The 21494-nt window shown below is 41.3% G+C and overlaps 1 protein-coding gene across 2 annotated transcripts in view; it reads right to left on the bottom strand.

Moving 5' to 3' along the window:
* Positions 1-1605: 1605 nt before the first annotated feature.
* RASSF4 (Ras association domain family member 4) overlaps positions 1606-21494 on the bottom strand; it is a 261966-nt gene continuing 242077 nt past the window's right edge. For both annotated transcript variants that reach the window (XM_075217178.1, XM_075217179.1), the window contains 2 exons: positions 9225-9322; positions 1606-4610 (listed from right to left, as the gene is read on the bottom strand). In XM_075217178.1, the coding sequence (XP_075073279.1) occupies positions 4541-4610; positions 9225-9322 (168 nt within the window). In that variant the 3' untranslated portion in view covers positions 1606-4540. The remainder of the gene's footprint in view (positions 4611-9224; positions 9323-21494) is intronic.

Here is a 21494-nt window from a genome sequence, read left to right as displayed (position 1 = left end):
GAAAGCAGAAGGTTTGCAGGGTGTGGCATGAAGAGATATTCTGTTTAATGGAGTTGCTTTTCTCTTTGAAATAGAATATAGACTATATATTGATCAGCCACAAATTAAAACTACCTGCCTAATACTGTGTAGGTGCCCCTTGTGCCACTAAAACAGCTCTCACCCATCATGGCATGGACTCCACAAGACCTCTGAAGGTGTCCTGTGGTAACTGGCACAAAGACATTAGCAGAAGATCCTTTAAGTCCTGTAAGTTGTGAGGCAGGGCCCCCATGGCTCAGACTTGTTTCTGCAGCACATTCCACAGATGCTCGATTGGATTGAGATCTGGGGAGTCAGATCTCAATCAACACTTTGAACTGTTTGTCATGTTCCTCAAACCATTCCTGAACAATTTTTTCAGTGTGACAGGGCGCATTAACCTGCTGAAAGAGGCCACTGCCATCAGGGTATAAAGTTGCCATGAAGGGGTGTACTTGGTCTGCAACAATGCTTACGTAGGTGGTACACACCAAAGTAAAATCCACATGAATGCCAGGACTCAAGGCTTCCCAGCAGAACATTGCCCAGAGCATCACACTGCCTCCACTGGCTAGCATCATGGTGCCATCTTTTATTGCCATAGTGCATCATTGTGCTGTCTATTCCGTAGGTAAATGACGCACACACACCCAGCATGAAAGAAAATGGGATTCATCAGACCAAGCCACCTTCTTCCATTGAACCATGGTCCAGTTCTGGTTCTTACATGCCCATTGTAGATGCACAGGGGTCATCATGGGTCTGACAGGTCTCCGGCTACGCAGCCATGTGAAGCAAGCTGAGATGCACAGTGTGTTCTGACACCTTTTTATCATAGGCAGCATTAACTTTTTCAGTAATTTGTGCTACAGTAGCTTTTCTGTGGGATTGGACTAGACGGGCTAGCCTTCCCTCCCCACACGCATCAATGAGCCGTGGGCGCCTGTGACCATTTCGCCAGCGGATGTCCTTCTTTGGACCACTTTTGGTAGGTACTAACCACTGCATACCGGGAACACCCCACTAGACCTGACTTGTTGTCTAATATATCCCACATCTTCACAGTTGCCATTGTAACGAGATAATCAATGTTATTCACTTAACTTGTCAGTGGTATTAATGTTGTGGCTGATCTATATATATATATATATATATATATATATATATATATATATATATATAGGATTGCGATTGACTGAGGAATAAATTAATTTGCTGATGCTAGAGAAGTAGACAGTTACCTAGTGCAACCAATCACTGGATCTCTGTGCAAAGTCCAAATAGATACCTTATCTATGCCCTTGTTTCTTCACCTGCAGTCAATTAAGTCTTTGATTTATTTTTATTTTTTTGCCCCAAGCCATAAGTGGTCAGTGCCAGTTGAAAGTTGTAACGATAGTGTCATCATAATATTTCACTATTACTACTTTCACTAAAATGGCACCAAGTGAAGGAACCATTATTGAAATTTGTAATGAATCTTTGTGTTCTGATAGTTCTTTATTTTCTTATGCAGCATTTGCAAAATGATTTCATGCACAGAATCACTGAAATGTAGAGCCTAAAAAATTTGCAAAAGTCAAATTTATAAAATATTATATATTTTATTTTTTTCAGCTATGTCTAGTTACATAGTTTATTTAAATAATGCACATTTAATAGCATTTACTCAGATTCTCAGTCACTCACATATTTAGATTACCTAAATTAATTTTTATTCACCAGATTATTAAACAAAAAATACATTAATTGTAATAAACGATAAATGTCTCAGTAAAGGTCACAATAATCTTTCCACTGATTTAAAATAAAACAACACGACACATTCAATTCTTAGGGGCAGATTCGTTATTTTTACTACAGCTTACAGGAATTGTATTGCAGTGGACTGCAAATTCTAAGCTATGATTTTCTTCAAAGTATACAATAACTAACATTATTCACCAATAAATCTCCCTGAATACCTTTTTTAATCAAATGCAGAAAATCTATTTATAAAGTTAGCATTAAAGTAATTAGCAGCATTTGGATTATTGCTATCGTTCACTTAACATACATTAAAGAAAAACACTTGAGTCCTGGTGACTGGAGTAGAGAGCATGGAGACAATGATATGCATTGGTGTCAGCATGCAAATGATAGCTACTCATAGCCGTTGCTGACACATAAGGAACACTAGTCAGTAACTACTGTTTCACATGGAGAGACTTCAGACTGGTTACCCTACATATAGGCGTTAAGAAAACATGATCGCGTTTGACTTGCAATTAGCGCTTGCATCTCCCATTTGGGGGGAATGGACAATAGGGTACACTGCATTGACCCTCCAGCATTCACCCTAGTAAGTAGTGCATGCAGTCTAAAAAAAAGTTGCTATACCCATTTTCATGTTTTATTGGAATTAAAAGCCGCTAATAAAACCTTTTTAATACCAGCGAATACGTAGCCTGATAATGCTGTTCATGAGCTGATGTCACCATTTGACCCGTGGGTGCTGTTAAGTGTCTGCAGCAGCTATGGGCAGCAGGATCGCCATCAGAAGTTTACAGGAAATACATTTGCATGGGGCCCAATATCAGTGTGGGGCCCGAACAGCCTGGACCAAAATAGATTTATTAAGGGAGGGGGCCTCTGCAGTGAATTACAGGATGTGACAGTCTCCCTTTCTAAGCAGCAGCTGCTCCTGAGTTGCAAGGAGTGGGGGAGGCCTTCACCCTTAATTAATGGATATGGCAGTGAGCCCCCTCATAGGCAGTGCCTCCAACTCCATTCTCAAGATGTTTGGGGCGCCACGGCTGACATTTGCTTCAATCACAGTCCCCCTGGTGCGCATCTTACAGATGGTTCTGGACAGAGCTACAACAAGAATCTCAGCTCCCTGCAGCACATCTGACATCACGTAGCTATAGCTGTCACAATACTGACAATGGAGAGTAGCCGAAAGTAGCCAGCAAGAAGAAGTAGAGACAATCCACTGAGTAATCAACATCCCATGTCCATTTTTTCAAAATATCCAACTTTAAACAGGACCTAACTATTAGAAGGTGGAGATAGATTAATTGGAGGATCTGCAGAGACCATTCTTAACTCAAACCATTCAGTATTATGGAAACTGTTCCAAAGTTGTGTTCGTATAATGTGAGGTAAAAGAGCTATAAAACTCTCCCATGTGTCAAAGAATTGTTTTACTCTAACCTCTTTATGCAAAGACATCTCTATCCAGTCCATGCGAAATATATTTAATGGCTGCTATATTTTAAAAAGTGGGGGAGCCATGGCTGCTATACTGTAAGGGGAGGGTGGAGCATGACTGCTATATAGTAGAGGAAAGAGGCTCTGTCTGATGTACTGTGGCACTGGAGTGACTTTGGTTGTTGTATTATTGGGGAAAGAGGGGACACAGGCTAGTATACTGTGGCAGGGTCACTGGGTAGTACATTGTAGGTGGGGCACTGATATATAGTTGGGGCAATAATGGTGGTCTAATGTGTGGACAGTAGCTGTTGGTATTTTCCATGTAAGGCGATTTTTGTGGATCCTATCTTTTACTAGTTTTGGAAGGAATCTGTCAAGGCCTGGGCGATTCACTCCAAATATTGTTATGCAATATATACAAAAGATTTAATGTCAGAGTTGCAAAATAGATTGACATACTGTTCTAATTTTCCTAGACTACAGTTCAAAGGAAACTGTGTAGTAAGAGATTATGTGGTAAACTATGCTTTTAGAATATGCTCAATATATTTTCTATGGTATCTTTTGGAAACTGCAAGACATTGGCTTCTGCACGACTCCAGATAAATACAAGATGGATATGCACCAGATAGATTTATTTAAAGAACTTAATTTTACTTTAAGAATTAAACCTACTCCTACATTGCAGAACCATTGGGGTTCAAGGATAGCTGTCCAGCCAACGTTACTGCAATTTGCAGCTTACTAATGTAAATTTCTTCATGGTGTTGAGCACCAGAACTGGCAGGGGTGTGTACCCTTGGAAGCTGTGGGGAAAATGGACATGGGACTCCCATTATCCAACTAGTTGGGAGGAGGGGGTTATTCCTTAAGGTGTAGCTGGCAATCTTTAACTAGTTATTTTAGGTATATTATTTAGTTTCATAATACATTTACCTCATACACCTCAACATATCAAAGTATCATCATAGCTCTCTCTTAAAATTGAATATATGATGTTAAATTTTACCAGCCACATGGTGAGGACACTTGTTTAATGCATGGAAAACCATGGATTTAGTTGTATATAGAACTACAGTGAGTTATTTAATTAATTTTAAGCTACATTTCCTGTATGGTAGTGGCAATGAGGCAGCTGTAGGAAGTATGTCCTGAAAAAGACTAAAAGGCTCAGACTGCATAGATAGCCCAACAAAATGTACCATAAAGGGTCACATGTTGTTACAATTGAGAACTCCATCATTAAATATAAAAACTGTAAGGTCCAAGGTGAATAGAGCCGTGCCACTAGCAGATTCTTACATTCTGGGTTTTGCTTGTTTGCTCAAGCAAAACTTTCATTATCAGTCAGTTGTTGCAGTCTTTCCAGCAGCAGCAAGCGAAGGGCATTGTACCTACAAAAGAAAAGTGGTCTATCAGTGTTCACATTCTTTACAGTTACCACCTGTTTGCCATCTTACTTCTGCATGTAACGGGAAACATATATAAAGCAATAGCTAAATGTGTGCAATAATTAGTCATTTCTTTTTAGTTCTTTATCTTTTTATTATCTCTCTGCCATTAACTGCTTACGTTTTCTTTCTAGGGTCTCCGTACACAAAAGAAAACTCAGTAGATATTATAGTAGTTTAAAATGGGCACTGCCACACTAAATTTGAGGGAACAAAATGTAATTACAACAGTTCCAGATAAATGAATATTTCCTCACAAAACAGTCTAAGGTAAGGATGTATATTTTATAATTACACATTTTCCACATAACTACATTTGCTATACAAGTACTAAGAGCAATGTAATAATGTAATAATTAGTTAAATATTTTTAAATGCTATTGAGTTTTAGTTTGCCTTACAAAAAAACAAAATCTTACCTCCCAAACAAACCGATTTTGTTGGGACAGTCCAGATTCACTGACCATAAAAGGGGTGGGGCTTACATTGAAGTGGAAGGAGGCTTTATCAAAATTGGCGGGTCAGACACGGTTTGGGTGGATCGGAGGTAGGTCTTATTTTGTCCTGATTCACCTGTCTAAATGATGGGAGGGATTAAAATGATGTTGTCATCAAACCCATTGCCTTTTTTATGTATATGAGGTATTGCTACTGATATGGCTGGGGTCATGGCTGGACTAAGCTTGTGAGTGTTAGGAACTCCCAAGCCAGTACAGTGAAACTCGGGGACTACTCTGAAGGCCCGGTGTTCGCTGGAGCCCTTAGTGGTGGGGACAGACTTGGCTGCGGGCCGACCGAGGGTCGAGTAACGTATACTGACTTAAAGGAGAACCCAGAAGTGGAGTGATTGGCAGGCTGTAGTGAAGAGGGGATCCGAGGTCAAAGGTCACTAGCACAGGTACAAAATCCGGGGACAAGCAAAAAGGTCAGACACACAGGCAAAAGGAGCAAAATCCGGAATCCAGGCAAAAAGGTCAGGGTCAGAAGCGAAGTTTCAATGGTCCAGGAACAAGCAAAGGTCAAAACACGGGTAGTCAATCAAAGGTAATAATAACCAACAGAGAGAACAAGCAGACAGTAGAACTGAGGACAGAACGCTATAACCGGCAATGAGGCTTAGTCCTCATTGCCTTAAATAGTTCAAACAGCCAATCCGAGAAGAGCCCTCACAGGAGAAGCCTAATAGATAGAAGTGCTGGTGGCCAATCGTAATGCAGTGCTCAGCTGCATACTAATACCTGACTCCTCTACAAGCTGCCTCCTAGGCACCTGGACAGCCATGATTGGCTCTCACCTAACTAGCCCTGTGCGCATACGCGCGCCTATTAACCAGCTGGCCGGGCGCGGCAACAGGGAGTCTGTAGCGTCCTGGTTGTTGCCCAGGCAACCGGGACGTGGAAACCCGGAAGGGACGTCCCGGTTACCGTAGCAACGGCTGGGACGTCATTGAAGGATCCAGGAGAGTCGCGGCGGTGCCCGTGGCCGCCGCGATCTCTAACAGTGAGCGCAGAAAAACACACTATAAGCTTTCCTCTTACCCATAGTGCAGAATGTCTTCCACTTACCTGCTATTATGGCATTGAAATGTCTATTAACAATACACACATTGTAGAAAAATGTGAAAAGTTTTGGGAAGTGGAACAAAAGGTCCTCCCGCTTCTTTCCACTTGAACTTATGTGATCTGTGTTTGTCATGTTAGTGGTCAACATCTCTCCAAAGCACAGCTTGGCTAAACTGAACCAACCAAAGCTGGATTCTTTTTTTGCCACCCTAGTTCCTTGCTTTGTGCACCACCCTCTATTGATTGGTGTCCTGGCACCTACCCAAATAATAACTAAAAGAAATGTTAGATATACACTTATTAATGAACCCCCAAAATCTTATATTTTTCATAGGCGAAATGGCATCTCTGTCTCCTCCTGAGCCTGAATACCTTCCGAGTTTGGTAGGACAGTCCAGATTTACTGACCTCAAAGGAGATGGAGCCTATGTGAAAGTGGGTGGAATTTCATCACAAAGTGGACTTATTAAGAGAGGGTTTGTGTGGATCTGTGGTAGAGCTTATTTTGTTCTATTTGCACACATCTAAATGTTGGCAGATATGCAAGCTGAGGTCCTTCAGATGGCAGGCTTCTAGTCCTCCTTGGTCATTGTCCTGACTCTTTAGGGCATCTTGCTGTCGTCCCATGGACAGGGGCAGAAGCCAGATACTGTGCTTCATTTACTCTAAGAGTGTAGAGTAGCAGGCTTTGACCTTTCCTCTAGAGGCTACTCCTGCACCCTAAAAGTGAAAGTGCTAGACTACAATTACAGTTGTGTTGTTCTCAAGTAATCATACACCAGAATGAACAGTTATCACTCTATCTCAACTCAAAGTCACAAGTTTGCCTCAGTCGAACATACTGTGAGAAGCATATTCATATTCCAAGAAGCCTGTCAATCAATGACTTTCTCCACAATTACAATGTAACGGTTATTTAGCATATCAGCGGACCTACTTTTTTAATTTTTTTTACTTGCAATGGTTATAAAACCCCTTTTTGTAATTGTGCCAGGGAGATTGTGAGATTGAGTGGCCCATTCTTTAGGTTGCTCTGCAGCGTTTTGGTTTCAGTCCCATTTTTGGGACTCTTGTCTTTGTGCTAACTGTTGGATCTCAGAGTATATTCTGTTGCGCATGGACAAACATCAGTGGTGCCCATTGCTGTTTCTCTTTTTAGTGACACTGCTTTGGAACCCATAGCCGTTATTACTGGGAATAATCACTTCGTATTCAATATCTGAATGTCTGAAGAAACACTCTTTATGTCAGTGACATGGTGTCATTGCTCTGTTATGTAGGTCATTTCCTGGATAGATCTCTAGCTGTAATCTTCCTTTGACAGCTCTCTAGGCAGGTCAGTCCTGATCTGGTCCTTGTACGTTACTTATCCAGGTGATGCCATTTTTTGATCTCCGAGTGATTTCCACACAGGTAAAGGATAAGCCCACATTTGTGCATTTCTTATAAATCACTTAATGATCTGAGGGTTTTGATCATTCGTGACCAAATCAATTTTTATGTTTTGGAGATTTATAAATTTTACTGGTGATAAGTTCCCCTAACTTTAAGTCTGTCCAAACATATTTTATATTGTTTGTTTACAAGACAAAAAAGGCTGTCTTTTGGTTGCATATTGGACTAAATACATTTTTATGGGCTTTCTATACCAAGAAAGAATGCAAATATAATACTTTTGCCCACGATTCTTGGCAAAGCTACTTTTAGTCTAGTATTGGATATCAACTGCACTGGATATCTTAACTTGCTTTGGTTCACTCCTTGTACACCACTAATGATTCATATTTTGTTATTCATTGACACCACAAGGATGTGCTATTTGTCTAATTACATAGCGACACTCAAAAAGTAGAAAGAAGTTTAGTAGTTATCATCTAATGAATTATTTACTATATCTTAAAATATCAAGATCTCTTCCCGCCTAACAAGGATTAATACCAGTGAAATGATAAAAAACAATAGTAATGAGAAGTAGAAAGAAAATTAATTAAAAATATATTTTAAAATCAAGTATGTTTATTTTGTGTATCATGCGGGATCTATAATATTATTTCAACAATGTAATGTCCCGGAATACAGTTCATAGATTTATATGACATCTATTTAACACACTATCCTGAGATGTGTTACTTCACAGAGGGAGATTACACTCTTGTTTCTAAATGTTGTTTATTAGCAACAGGTTTCCATGGCAAAAAAGAGATTTCATTTTTGGAACAGAACAAGATAAATTAGAGGAGTGGGGCAATTAAGTGTCCTTGTTATGCAGAGCAGGTAGCTACTGGAAATATACCTGGAGTACTTATCAGAGGGAAGTGGGCAATACAAATAAATGTTGTAACTACAGACTGTGGCTCTGAGTTTAGCATCTGGATTCAGAAGAAGATGAAGCACTCATGATGTGCAGCCCACTGCGGCTCATGTCTGTTCCTGGATCATGATTTTGCTGTTACATGATTGACTTGCACAAGGCTCTGGACGTGTTGACTGCTGCTTCTTTCCTTAACTGCTGATAGGTAGTTTATTTACCTAACTGCTGAGTCTGTGTTAAATATAGTTCTCATGGGATGTCTGTCTAATAACAGAACATCCTCCCATCAATATACAGTGCACAATCCACATGTGCCAGCAGTAACAGAACAAATAGCTATGGATGGGGTGTAAATCAAGGTGCTACTCTAGTGATGGGGATGAACTTTGTGTTTGGGGGAGGGGGACTGGTTCAAACTTTTACTATGGAGCTATCATTTCTTCTAATGCCCCTGTCCCTTACTTATTAAGTCATCTGTTCATAAATCGGTTTTACTGTGTCACGTTTCATAGAAATGAAAAAATTACATTCCACATATTATTAAAGGATATATGTAGATTTATTATCAAGACTTAACATGCTTATCTTAATGTATGAAATAACTTTTTAGGAAAATACCTCTCAAGCAGTGATGATGAACCAAAGCAAGTCTTCATGTTAATCCATGCCTGGCACATATCTTACCTTTGAGTCAGTTTGTAAATTTCCCTCTCTTCTTCTTCTTTCAATTTCTCAACAAAGCTATCCAGTACAGGCATTTCAAACTTTATGTACTGGGCCACCTAGAAAAAGGATGAATAGCTTAGTTGGATGAAGCTAATGGTTAAAGCGATATATGTCACAGTGCAACCATAGCAGCTCCAACGCAGAGCTTAAGAACCAATGCTGTTTGTTAGGGAATGTGGGTAGTGTTACTTGCTCACTTTTGCTTCAAGTGGATCTCTCTGGAATAGAATTTGAAAATTTCCAACCTCCAATGCTTCTCTATGTGTGCAAGAGCACATGCATTCAAAAGTGCACACCCACTTTACCAGCCTAGTTCGTGGGTTGGTGGATGTTCTGGAAATATTTGTGCATGGTAGAAACATTTAAAAAGATTCCAACAAAGTCTACCTGCTACTACGTTCTTCATTAATTTCAACATCTCAGTTTTTCTCCCAAAATAATTTTCGGTTTTGCCCCATTTATGTCATAAATTAATCATTAGAGTCTAAAGACATTGGGACTAATTTTTAACATGCGTCACTTTTATATGCCAATGTTAATATTGTCGTGGTGGAAGTGTATCTTTATATGCACATTCCTGCAGAAGTGCTACTGGAAGGTGCAAAATGCGTCTCATTGTAAGGGGGAGACCTGATTGCGGGACTCAGGGCTGTAACAAGAGTGGTACAGCCTGTGCAAGCACCTAGGGCACAACATTGAGGGGGAACCAACAGCTGCTTGCAATTTGCACCAGTTTTCCAGGTAGCACTGAACCGATATATGGAATATAAATACTATAAAATATAATCAGTAGGGGTGTGCACCGGCCACTTTTAGTGTTTTGGGTTCTGATTAGCTTGAGGTTTTGGGTTCTGATTTGTTTTGCCAAAACACCCCACTCAAGGTTTTGGTTCTGATTTAGGGTTTTGGGTTCAGATTTTTTTTAAAAAAGCATAAAAAGTGCTAAAAAACAATTTTTTTTTTTTCTTCACTCCTACGCTATTATTAACCTCAATAACATTCAATAACAATCATTTCCACTAATTTCCAGTCTATTCTGAACACCTCACACCTCACAATATTGTTTTTAGGCCAAAAGGTTGCACCGAGGTAGCTGGATGTCTAAGCTAAGCGACACAAGTGGGCGGCACAAACACGTGGCCCATCTAGTAGTGGCACTGCAGTGGCAGACAGGATGGCAGTTTGAAAAACTAGGCCCCAAAGAGCACATAATGCCAAAAAAGAGGTGCAAGATGGAATTGTCCTTGGCACCTCCCATCCACCCTTATGTTGTTGAAATAGGACATGCGCACTTTAACAAACCAATCATTTCAGCCACAGGGCCTACAAAACTGTGGCTGAAATGATTGGTTTGTTTGGACCCCCACAAAACGAGCTGGCAAAGAAAAAAAAAGAGGTGCAAGATGGAATTGTCCTTGGGCCCTCCCACCCACCCTTATGTTGTTTAAATAGGACATGCACACTTTAACAAACCAATCATCGGCCTTGGCAGACGACGTTGATGGCATTTCATCGTCTATGTCATGACTAGTGGCAGCAGCTTCAGCATTAGGAGGAAGTGGTTCTTGATCTTTCCCTACTTTATCCTCCAAATTTTTGTACTCCATTATAGTTTAATCTCTGGTACTAATATTTCTGGACTGCAGGAACAGTGAACGTAGTTTAATCTCTGGTACTAATATTTTTGGACTGCAGGAACAGTGAACGTAGTTTAATCTCTGGTACTAATATTTCCTGGACTGCAGGAACAGTGAACGTAGTTTAATCTCTGGTACTAATATTTCTGGACTGCAGGAACAGTGAACATAGTTTAATCTCTGGATAATAATATTTCTGGACTGCAGGAACAGTGAACGTAGTTTAATCTCTGGTACTAATATTTCTGGACTGCAGGAACAGTGAACGTATTTATATATTGCAGTAGAATTTTTTTTTGAGTTTTTTTATAATTTTTTTATACATTTTTAATAACAATGGACTTAGCAGGACAAAGCACAGGACACAGCACCACTGGACTCAGCATCACAGAGCACTGGACAAAGCACCACTGGACTCAGCAGGACAGAGCACTGGACAAAGCACCACTGGACTCAGCAGGACAGAGCACAGGACACAGCACCACTGGACTCAGCAGGACAGAGCACTGGACAAAGCACCACTGGACTCCGCAGGACAGAGCACAGGACAAAGCACCACTGGACTCAGCAGGACAGAGCACAGGACAAAGCACCACTGGACTCAGCAGGACAGAGTAACAGGACACAGCAGCACTAAAAAAACCAACCTCCCTCTTCCCTGATCTTAGCCCGACTGAAGATGGCGGCAGCAAGCGGAGAATTTATAGAATCCGAGTCTCGCGAGATCCGACAGCGGGATTTGGAGTCAGAGCCTCGCTTTCAGTGTTTCTCCCCGCCGGAAATACCCGAACAGTGCTCGGATCGCCGTCGGATCCGCACTGTTCGGGTGGGCTCGGATTGCGATAATCCAAGCCCGCTCATCTCTAATAATCAGTAATTAAATATAATTATAAAATAATAAATCAGTATTATATTCAAAAAGCGGGTAATTATTAAACGTGGGTGCTATTAATTTAATGTCAGGGCTGTATGGGGGCATATTTATTATATTTTAATGCTGTTAATTTAATACTGAGGCTGATTGGGCATAAGGAGGACTGTTAATTAGACAGTAAAAAGCTACAGATTTAATGTCTGACTGGTTGTGGAGGAAGGGTGGTATAGTATTTACTTATTGCTTTGCTTTTCATAAGTGGGATAGTACCTATATCTTTTGAAACAGGACCCCAACATTCCAGAATCTGGCCATGCAGCAACTGTGCTAAGACACCAGCAGAAGCACCAGGTATTCAAAGATACAAGAACAGGTAGGACAGTGTAGCACAGGGTTGGAGAACGGGCTAGGCATGTTCCCACCGCAGGATGGCTTCACCTCCTCTGGTGTTGCACCAACGCTGAGAGAAAGCATCTAGTCCCATCAATATGTGGGGCACCGGAGTTCTCTCTTGCCCATGCCACTAGTTACGGCTCTGGCACTTCAGGAATAGCAGAGAATTCAAGTCCTTTTGCCCTCCCACAAAGCAGGGAACCAGGATAAGTGGTAATATGATCCTGTTGTTGTTTTATTTTATCTGGGACCTAATATTAAATATGGGTGGATTTTATGGTCTGAAGAAACTTAACTTTTCATGGTTGTCCCAGTTTTTTTATTGCAAAATTTTGGGAGTACCATTTTACGAAATAGGTATGTTAACCTATTACCCTCCAAGGTTACCCTATTACCACCATTTATACAGTTCACAAAAGACTACAATCCTCTGAGCCCTTGACCAACATTGCTGCGTGACTGGATTATATGGCCCACTAGGCACTCTAACTGCATTCTGGCTGGATCAATATGCAATGTGTGGAACTTGACCTCATGTATCAGGCTCCCATTGTCCTATAGATTGTATGCTTGCGAGCAGGGCCTTTATATATCTCTGTCTGTATGTATTACCCAGTAATGTTTATTACTGTGCTTACTCCCAATTGTAAAGAGTTGCAGAATTTGCTGGTGCTATATAAATAGATTTTGATGATAATGATGGCAACTGTGTCAAAGCATGGAAAAGAATAGAAGTTTCCAAACCAACCAGTAGATGGTATTGTGGAGTTGTGCTTTAGAGTGAGATTTACACTGCAAGGTAGTGTTTCTCACTATGATACATTTCTACATTAGGTATTATTTACTTGTTAACTTTATATATTGCTAAAAACAGAGCTTTTACAAAGAATGTTTTTAATCTTTCACATCAGTCCCTAATTCCTGTGTGGAGTTTACAGTCATAGGGGTAGTTTTGTCAAAGGAGAACATAGCCCTATTGATGTAAAAAATAGAGATGAGCGCACTCGGATTTATGAAAGCCGAGCCCACCCGAACGTTGCCGATCTGAGTCGGATCCGAGACAGATCCGGGTATTGGCGCCAAATTCAAATCTGAAACTGAGGCTCTGACTCATAATCCCGTTGTCGGATCTCGCGATACTCGGATCCTATAAATTCCCCGCTAGTCGCCGCCATCTTCACTCGGGCATTGATCAGGGTAGAGGGAGGGTGTGTTAGGTGGTCCTCTGTCCTGCTATATCTCGTGCTGTTCAGTTCAGTGCTGTGCTGTGCTGTGATGTGCTGTGCTCAGTCCAGTGGTGCTGTGTCCTGTGCTCTGTCCTGCTGAGTTCCGTAGTGCAGCTGGGTCCTCTGCTGTGTCCTGTTCAGTCCAGTGGTGCTGTGTCCTGTGCTCTGTGCTTCTAAGGGCATAGTTATTTCCCCATTATTCCCAAGTTTTTAAAAAATAAAAAAAAAGTTATAAAAAAAATAAAAATAAATTTTTTTTTTAAAAAAATAATTATAACCAAATTTGCAAAACCAATCCTGCAGTATAAGCCCATTGGTACTGCAATATTACCAAGTTCACACATTCAGCAGTAAAAGTCCAGTGGTACTGCAATATTACAAAGTTCACACATTCTGCAGTATCAGTCCAGTGGTGCTGTGTCCTGTGCTCTGTCCTGCTGAGTTCAGTAGTGCTGCTGGGTCCTGTGCTGTGTCCTGTTCAGTCCAGTGGTGCTGTGTCCTGTGCTCTGTGCTTCTAAGGGCATAGTTATTTCCCTATTATTCCCAAGTTTTTAAAAAATAAAAAAAAAGTTATAAAAAAAATTAAAATAAAAAATTAAAAAAAAAAAGTAATTATAACCAAATTTGCAAAACCAATCCAGCAGTATAAGTCCATTGGTACTGCAATATTACCAAGTTCACACATTCTGCAGTATCTTGTGCTACATATAATGGAGACCAAAAATTTGGAGGATAAAGTAGGGAAAGATCAAGACCCACTTCCTCCAAATGCTGAAGCTGCTGCCACTAGTCATGACATAGACGATGAAATGCCATCAACGTCGTCTTCCAAGCCCGATGCCCAGTCTCGTAGTACCGGGCATGCAAAATCCAAAAAGCCCAAGTTAAGAAAAAGTAGCAAAAAGAGAAACTTAAAATCATCTGAGGAGAAACGTAAAGTTGCCAATATGCCATTTACGACACGGAGTGGCAAGGAACGGCTTAGGCCCTGGCCTGTGCTCATGACTAGTGGTTCAGCTTCACCCACGGATCTTATCCCTCCTCCTCCTCCCCCCCCTACAAAAAATTGAAGAGAGTTATGCTGTCAGCAACAAAACAGCAAACAACTCTGCCTTCTAAAGAGAAATTATCACAAATCCTCAAGGCGAGTCCAAGGGTGTTGGTGGTTGTCAAGCCTGACCTTCCCATCACTGTACGGGAAGAGGTGGCTCGGGAGGAGCCTATTGATGATGTAGCTGGCGCTGTGGAGGAACTTGATGATGAGGATGGTGATGTGGTTATTGTAAATGAGGCACCAGGGGGGGAAACAGCTGATGTCCATGGGATGAAAAAGCCCATCGTCATGCCCGGTCAGAAGACCAAAAAATGCACCTCTTCGGTCTGGAGTTATTTTTATCCAAATCCAGACAACCAATGTATGGCCATATGTAGCTTATGTAAAGCTCAAATAAGCAGGGGTAAGGATCTTGCCCACTTAGGAACATCCTCCCTTATACGTCACCTGAATAACCTTCATAGTTCAGTGGTTAGTTCAGGAACTGGGGCTAGGACCCTCATCGGTACAGGGACACCTAAATCCCGTGGTCCAGTTGGATACACACCAGCAACACCCTCCTCGTCAACTTCCTCCACAATCTCCATCAGATTCAGTCCTGCAGCCCAAGTCAGCAGCCAGACTGAGTCCTCCTCAATACGGGATTCATCCGAGGAAGCCTGCAGCGGTACGCCTACTACTGCCACTGCTGCTGTTGCTGCTGGTAGTCGGTCATCTTCCCAGAGGGGAAGTCGTAAGACCGCTAAGTCTTTCACAAAACAATTGACCGTCCAACAGTCGTTTGCCATGACCACAAAATACGATAGTAGTCACCCTATTGCAAAGCGTATAACTGCGGCTGTAACTGCAATGTTGGTGTTAGACGTGCGCCCGGTGTCCGCCATCAGTGGAGTGGGATTTAGAGGGTTGATGGAGGTATTGTGTCCCCGGTACCAAATCCCGTCGAGATTCCACTTCACTAGGCAGGCGATACCAAAAATGTACAGAGAAGTGCGATCAAGTGTCCTCAGTGCTCTAAAAAATGCGGTTGTACCCACTGTCCACTTAACCACAGACATGTGGACAAGTGGTTCTGGGCAAACGAAGGACTATATGACTGTGACAGCCCACTGGGTAGATGCATCCCCTTCCGCAGCAACAGCAACAGCTGCATCAGTAGCAGCATCTACAAAATGGCTGCTCGTGCAAAGGCAGGCAACATTGTGTATTACAGACTTTAATAAGAGGCACAACGCTGACAACATATTAAAGAGGGAAATTATCTCCCAGTGGCTTACCCCACTTAGACTCTCATGGGGATTTGTGGTGTCAGACAATGCCAGTAACATTGTGCGGGCATTAAATATGGGCAATTTCCAGCACGTCCCATGTTTTGCCCACACCATTAATTTGGTGGTGCAGCATTACCTCAAGAGTGACAGGGGTGTGCAGGAGATGCTTGCGGTGGTGCGCAAAATTGCTGGACACTTTCGGCATTCAGCCAGTGCCTACCGCAGACTAGAGGCACATCAAAAAAGCATGAACCTGCCCTACCATCACCTCAAACAAGAGGTTGTGACGTGCTGGAACTCCACCCTCTATATGCTGCAGAGGATGGAGGAGCAGCAAAAGGCCATTCAGGCCTACACAGCCACCTACGACATAGGCAAAGGAGTGGGGATGCGCCTCAGTCAAGCGCAGTGGAGACTGATTTCCGTGTTGTGCAAGGTTATGCAGCCATTTGAACTTGCCACACGAGAAGTCAGTTCCGAGACTGCCAGCTTGAGTCAGGTCATTCCCCTGATCAGGCTGTTGCAGAAGCAGCTGGAGAAAGTGAGGGAGGAGCTGGTAAGCCATTGCGATTACACCAAGCATGTAGCTCTTGTGGATGTAGCCCTTCGTACGCTTTGCCAGGATCCGAGGGTGGTCACTCTTTTAAAGTCAGAGGAATACTATCTGGCCACCATGCTCGATCCTCGGTTTAAAGCGTATGCTGTGTCTCTGTTTCCGGCGGACACAAGTCTACAGCGGTGCAAAGACCTGCTGGTCAGGAGATTGTCCTCTGAAGAGGACCGTGACATGCCAACAGCTCCACCCTCATTTTCTTCCACATCTATGGCTGCGAGGAAAAAGCTCAGTTTTCCCAAAAGAGGCGCTGGCGGGGATGCTGATAACATATGGTCCGGATTGAAGGACCTGCCAACCATTGCAGACATGTCTACTCTCGCTGCATTGGATGCTGTCACAATAGAAAAAATTGTGGATGATTACTTTGCTGACACCATCCAAGTAGACATGTCAGACAGTCCATATTGTTACTGGCAGGAAAAAAAAGGCAGTTTGGAAGCCCCTGTACAAACTGGCTCTATTTTACCTGAGTTGTCCCCCCTCCAGTGTGTACTCGGAAAGAGTTTTTAGTGCAGCGGGGAACCTGGTCAGTGAGCGGCGAAGGAGGTTGCTTCCTCATAACGTTGAAAAAATGATGTTTATAAAAATGAATAATCAATTCCTCAATGAAGTACAGCACTGCCCTCCAGATAGTACAGAGGGACCTGTGGTTGTGGAGTCCAGCGAGGACGAATTGATAATGTGTGATGAGGAGGAAGTACACACTGTAGCGGGAGAGGAATCAGAGGTTGAGGATGAGGACGACATCTTGCCTCAGTAGAGCCTGTTTAGTCTGTACAGGGAGAGATGAATAGCTTTTTTGGTGTGGGGGCCCAAACAAACCAATCATTCAGCCAAAGTTGTTTGGTAGGCCCTGTCGCTGAAATGATTGGTTTGTTAAAGTGTGCATGTCCTATTTCAACAACATAAGGGTGGGTGTGAGGGCCCAAGGACAATTCCATCTTGGAACTTTTTTTTTTGCATTATATGACCAATCAACAGTCGTTTGCCATGTTCAAAAAGTAAAACCAAATTTAAACAAATTCAAGAAATTAAACCAAAAGTAAAATGCCCTGTCATAATTTAAAACAAGAGGTATTGACGTGCTCTAAAACTACTGTATTGTTGTTTATATTTTATAAACACTACACTTGAAAGCTTGAGTCTTTCAATGAAAAAGTAACTGTCCATTGCACGAATATTTGCAACAGGGACAATTTTAGGGTTAAGAAAGTCAACTAATAACACTTCGACGCTGTCTGTCTTTATAAACACTACACTTGGAAGTTGGAGGAGGTATTGTGGCCCCGGCACCAAATTTACTACCGGGGCCACTCCACTGTGCAGTCCATATTTAGGTGTATCAGATATTAAACAACGGTGACAGTTGATGCCCAATTTTTTAATTATATTGTTGGCGCTGTAAAAAATTGTGTTCCGGGCACACCACACTACGCAGTCCATACCCTTTTTTGGTGGAATTCTGACCCGTGGAGGGTTTTTTAATTATATTGTGGCCTCGGTACCAAATTGTGTACCGGGGCCACCACACTACGCAGTCAAGATAGATAGATGCGTATCATAGATAAAGTACATTCAGTGTTGTGGGGCAAATTGAAAAATATTCAAAATGCACTGACATTATCAAAAATAAGAGGTTTTCACACGCTGAAACTCCAACATGTATATGATGGAGAGGATGGAGGAGCAGCCGTATGTGCAGTGTAATGCAGACCTGTTGAAGGTTTTTTCATATATTTTATTGTGGTGCCCAGTGCCCACTACTCTACGCAGTCCAGATACTACTTTTGGGTGTAATTCAGACCTGTTGAAGGTTTTCTATATATTTTTTATAGCAGTGCCCAGTGCCCACTACTCTACGCAGTCCAGATACTATTTTTGGGTGTAATGCAGACCTGTTGAAGGTTTTCTATATATTATATTGTGGTGGCCAGTGCCCACTACTCTACGCAGTCCAGATACTTTTTTTGGGTGTAATTCTGACCTGTTGAAGGTTTTCTATATATTATATTGTGGTGGCCAGTGGCCAGTCCTCTACACAGTCCAAATACTATTTTTGGGTGTAATTCAGACCTGTTGAAGGTTTTCTATATATTTTTTATTGTGGTGCCCAGTGCCCACTACTCTACGCAGTCCAGATACTATTTTTGGGTGTAATTCAGACCTGTTGAAGGTTTTCTATATATTTTTTATTGTGGTGCCCAGTGCCCACTACTCAACGCAGTCCAGATACTATTTTTGGGTGTAATGCAGACCTGTTGAAGGTTTTCTATATATTATATTGTGGTGGCCAGTGGCCAGTCCTCTACGCAGTCCAGATACTATTTTTGGGTGTAATGCAGACCTGTTGAAGGTTTTCTATATATTATATTGTGGTGGCCAGTGGCCAGTCCTCTATGCAGTCCAGATACTATTTTTGGGTGTAATGCAGACCTGTTGAAGGTTTTCTATATATTATATTGTGGTGGCCAGTGGCCAGTCCTCTACGCAGTCCAGATACTATTTTTGGGTGTAATGCAGACCTGTTGAAGGTTTTCTATATATTATATTGTGGTGGCCAGTGGCCAGTCCTCTACGCAGTCCAGATACTATTTTTGGGTGTAATGCAGACCTGTTGAAGGTTTTCTATATATTATATTGTGGTGGCCAGTGGCCAGTCCTCTACGCAGTCCAGATACTATTTTTGGGTGTAATTCAGACCTGTTGAAGGTTTTCTATATATTATATTGTGGTGGCCAGTGGCCAGTCCTCTACGCAATCCAGATACTATTTTTGGGTGTAATTCAGACCAGTTGATGGGTTTTTAATTGTATTGTGGGGAACACTCCTCTACGCAGTCCAGAAAGATACCTCGTTGCAACGTTTTGTACTAAAAAAAAAAAATTATTGTGAGGTGTTAGGTGTTCAGAATAGCCTTTAAATTAGTGGAAATTATTGTTATTGAATGTTATTGAGGTTAATAATAGCGTAGGAGTGAAAATAAGCCCAAAAAGTTGATTTTTACACTTTTTAGTTTTTTTCAAAAAAAATCCGAATCCAAAACCTTAAATCCGAACCAAAACGTTTCGGCAGGTGTTTTGCAAAACAAATCCGAACCCAAAACATCGAGAAAATCCGGATCCAAAACACAAAACACGAGACCTCAAAAGTCGCCGGTGCACATCCCTAGTAAAAAATGTGAGTTTTCAGCAGCGATAGGCCTCTTTTTTGCTTCACCCAATAGATGAAAAGGTTAACACCGATGATAACACTGCTATATGTAATAATGCCCACCGGCTGTAAGATTTTATGGCTTTCCTGGTCAAATCAGAAGAGCAAAGCAGTAGCCGAGGGAAGAGATAAAATAAGATCCAAACCTCCCCCATCCAAGTTTTGTTATTACCCCTGGGTACAACTTCCTTGAATGAGTATCTGGGCTTCAGTGCCAAATTTCTATCATTCTGTAATCAGCTTGGCTGTATGGTAGCATAGAGCAGCAAATGGGTGAAGCACATCTCAAAATGTGGTATCATGTAAAGAACAGTATATATTTACATTAAGCCACCTAGAAAAGTTAGTAATATAAAGCACTACATAATGGTATAAAGCATGAAGGCAAAAACTTTGACTAGAAGCAAACAGAGAAATAATGCACAAAGACATCATCAGCCACAAATAAGTGAAAAGACATGTGTGGAAATTCAGCATTTGTGTCAGAGTGATACACGTTAGGAAAACATTCAGAGAATCACACAGATTTCTTATCAGCATGCAGTGTCCTCCAAAATTCTCGGTAACACAATCTCAAATGGCGTGACAATGCAGATGTCAGTTTCTTTTGAAGTTTTTGTGTTTTTGTTCTTAATAATATATAGTGTGAAAAATATACTTATCGTATAAAATAGCATATGTACAGTGTTATTCACAACACTAATTGCAGTGTTTTTCAACTCTGGTCTTTATGCTATGCGAACAGTCCAGGATGCTTATAAATTAAGAGAAGCATGCTCAAACTGTGTTCAAACATGGATATCCTGAAAATGTATATACATAGTGTATGACTTGTAGTCCCATATGATTATAGTTTACAAATACTAGTTTACAACAAAAAGAGGGGAGATAGGTCCGCACCAGGAAAGGACTCGCCTCAGATATTCTATACAGCCATATATTGCTGTTTTATATTATAACTTAGGGGGTGCTCTTCCAACTTAACAGAAACATATTTTTTCAGAAAACAGAGTTGAAACAGAAGGCACCCCAGTCCAGAAGAGAGAAATATTAAAATCCACTTTGATTAGTAATTTGAAGTAAGAATATATATTCATATTTCAACTTTCACCTGGTCTTCTTATGGCAAAATATTTTAAAATATAGATAAAGAAAGTGAAAATAGATAAAGAAATGTGCTCTATTAAAAGATATTTTACTAAACCCTTGGGTGCGGCTGCATACTAAGATCTGACAGGTTGAATTCTCATAGATTCTCATAGATTCTATAGTGAAAATATTATTATTGTTTATATTGATTTTTATCGGCCCCACCCAAACATGGGCTCTGTAGTGAAATAGATTAATACCTTTGTCTAGTGATGTCATTGGTTAACAAAGTTGAGTATTCACAACCTTCATTCATTAAAACTATGTTGTTCATAAACTGTGCTGAAATAATATTTACTAGTTCTCTGGTTATTCCTCACTCCTCTTAGGCTAGGATAAACACTGGTCCAATGATTGCACGAAAAACCTCCAATCGGCCAGCATCCGACCGTTTGGTCAGATATCGTGTGAGTGTTTATAGTGACACGATGATCTAAAGTTGTCTCAAAGTGCCGATCATCATTTCATTTGGTTGTTTAATATTTTCCGACCAATCACTGACCGATCATGTAGTGTGTATGCACTCATGCTCGAGATCTCCATAGAGTTTAGAGTCATGTATGAATGAATATTGTGCAGTTATTCTCTGAAGACTAGAGGACCAGATGAAGGAATAGATGAACAGCACAGATCTGAAAGTAAATTTTGTCAGTGTGTACACATGAATTGCCAGACTGATCGGACCTTCAGTCGTAGGTTCAATTGTTTGAGATAACAAGTCGGTCGGAAAATTCTTCAGTGTGTACCTAGCCATAGTTACTGCAGACAGAGATTACCTCACTCACAATACACCCATTG

This window comes from Mixophyes fleayi, chromosome 6, assembly GCF_038048845.1.
Source record: "Mixophyes fleayi isolate aMixFle1 chromosome 6, aMixFle1.hap1, whole genome shotgun sequence".
NCBI classification, from domain to species: Eukaryota; Metazoa; Chordata; class Amphibia; order Anura; family Limnodynastidae; genus Mixophyes; species Mixophyes fleayi.
The sequence above is the reverse complement of the archived record's forward strand: the minus strand, read 5'-3'. Positions and strand labels throughout refer to the sequence as shown.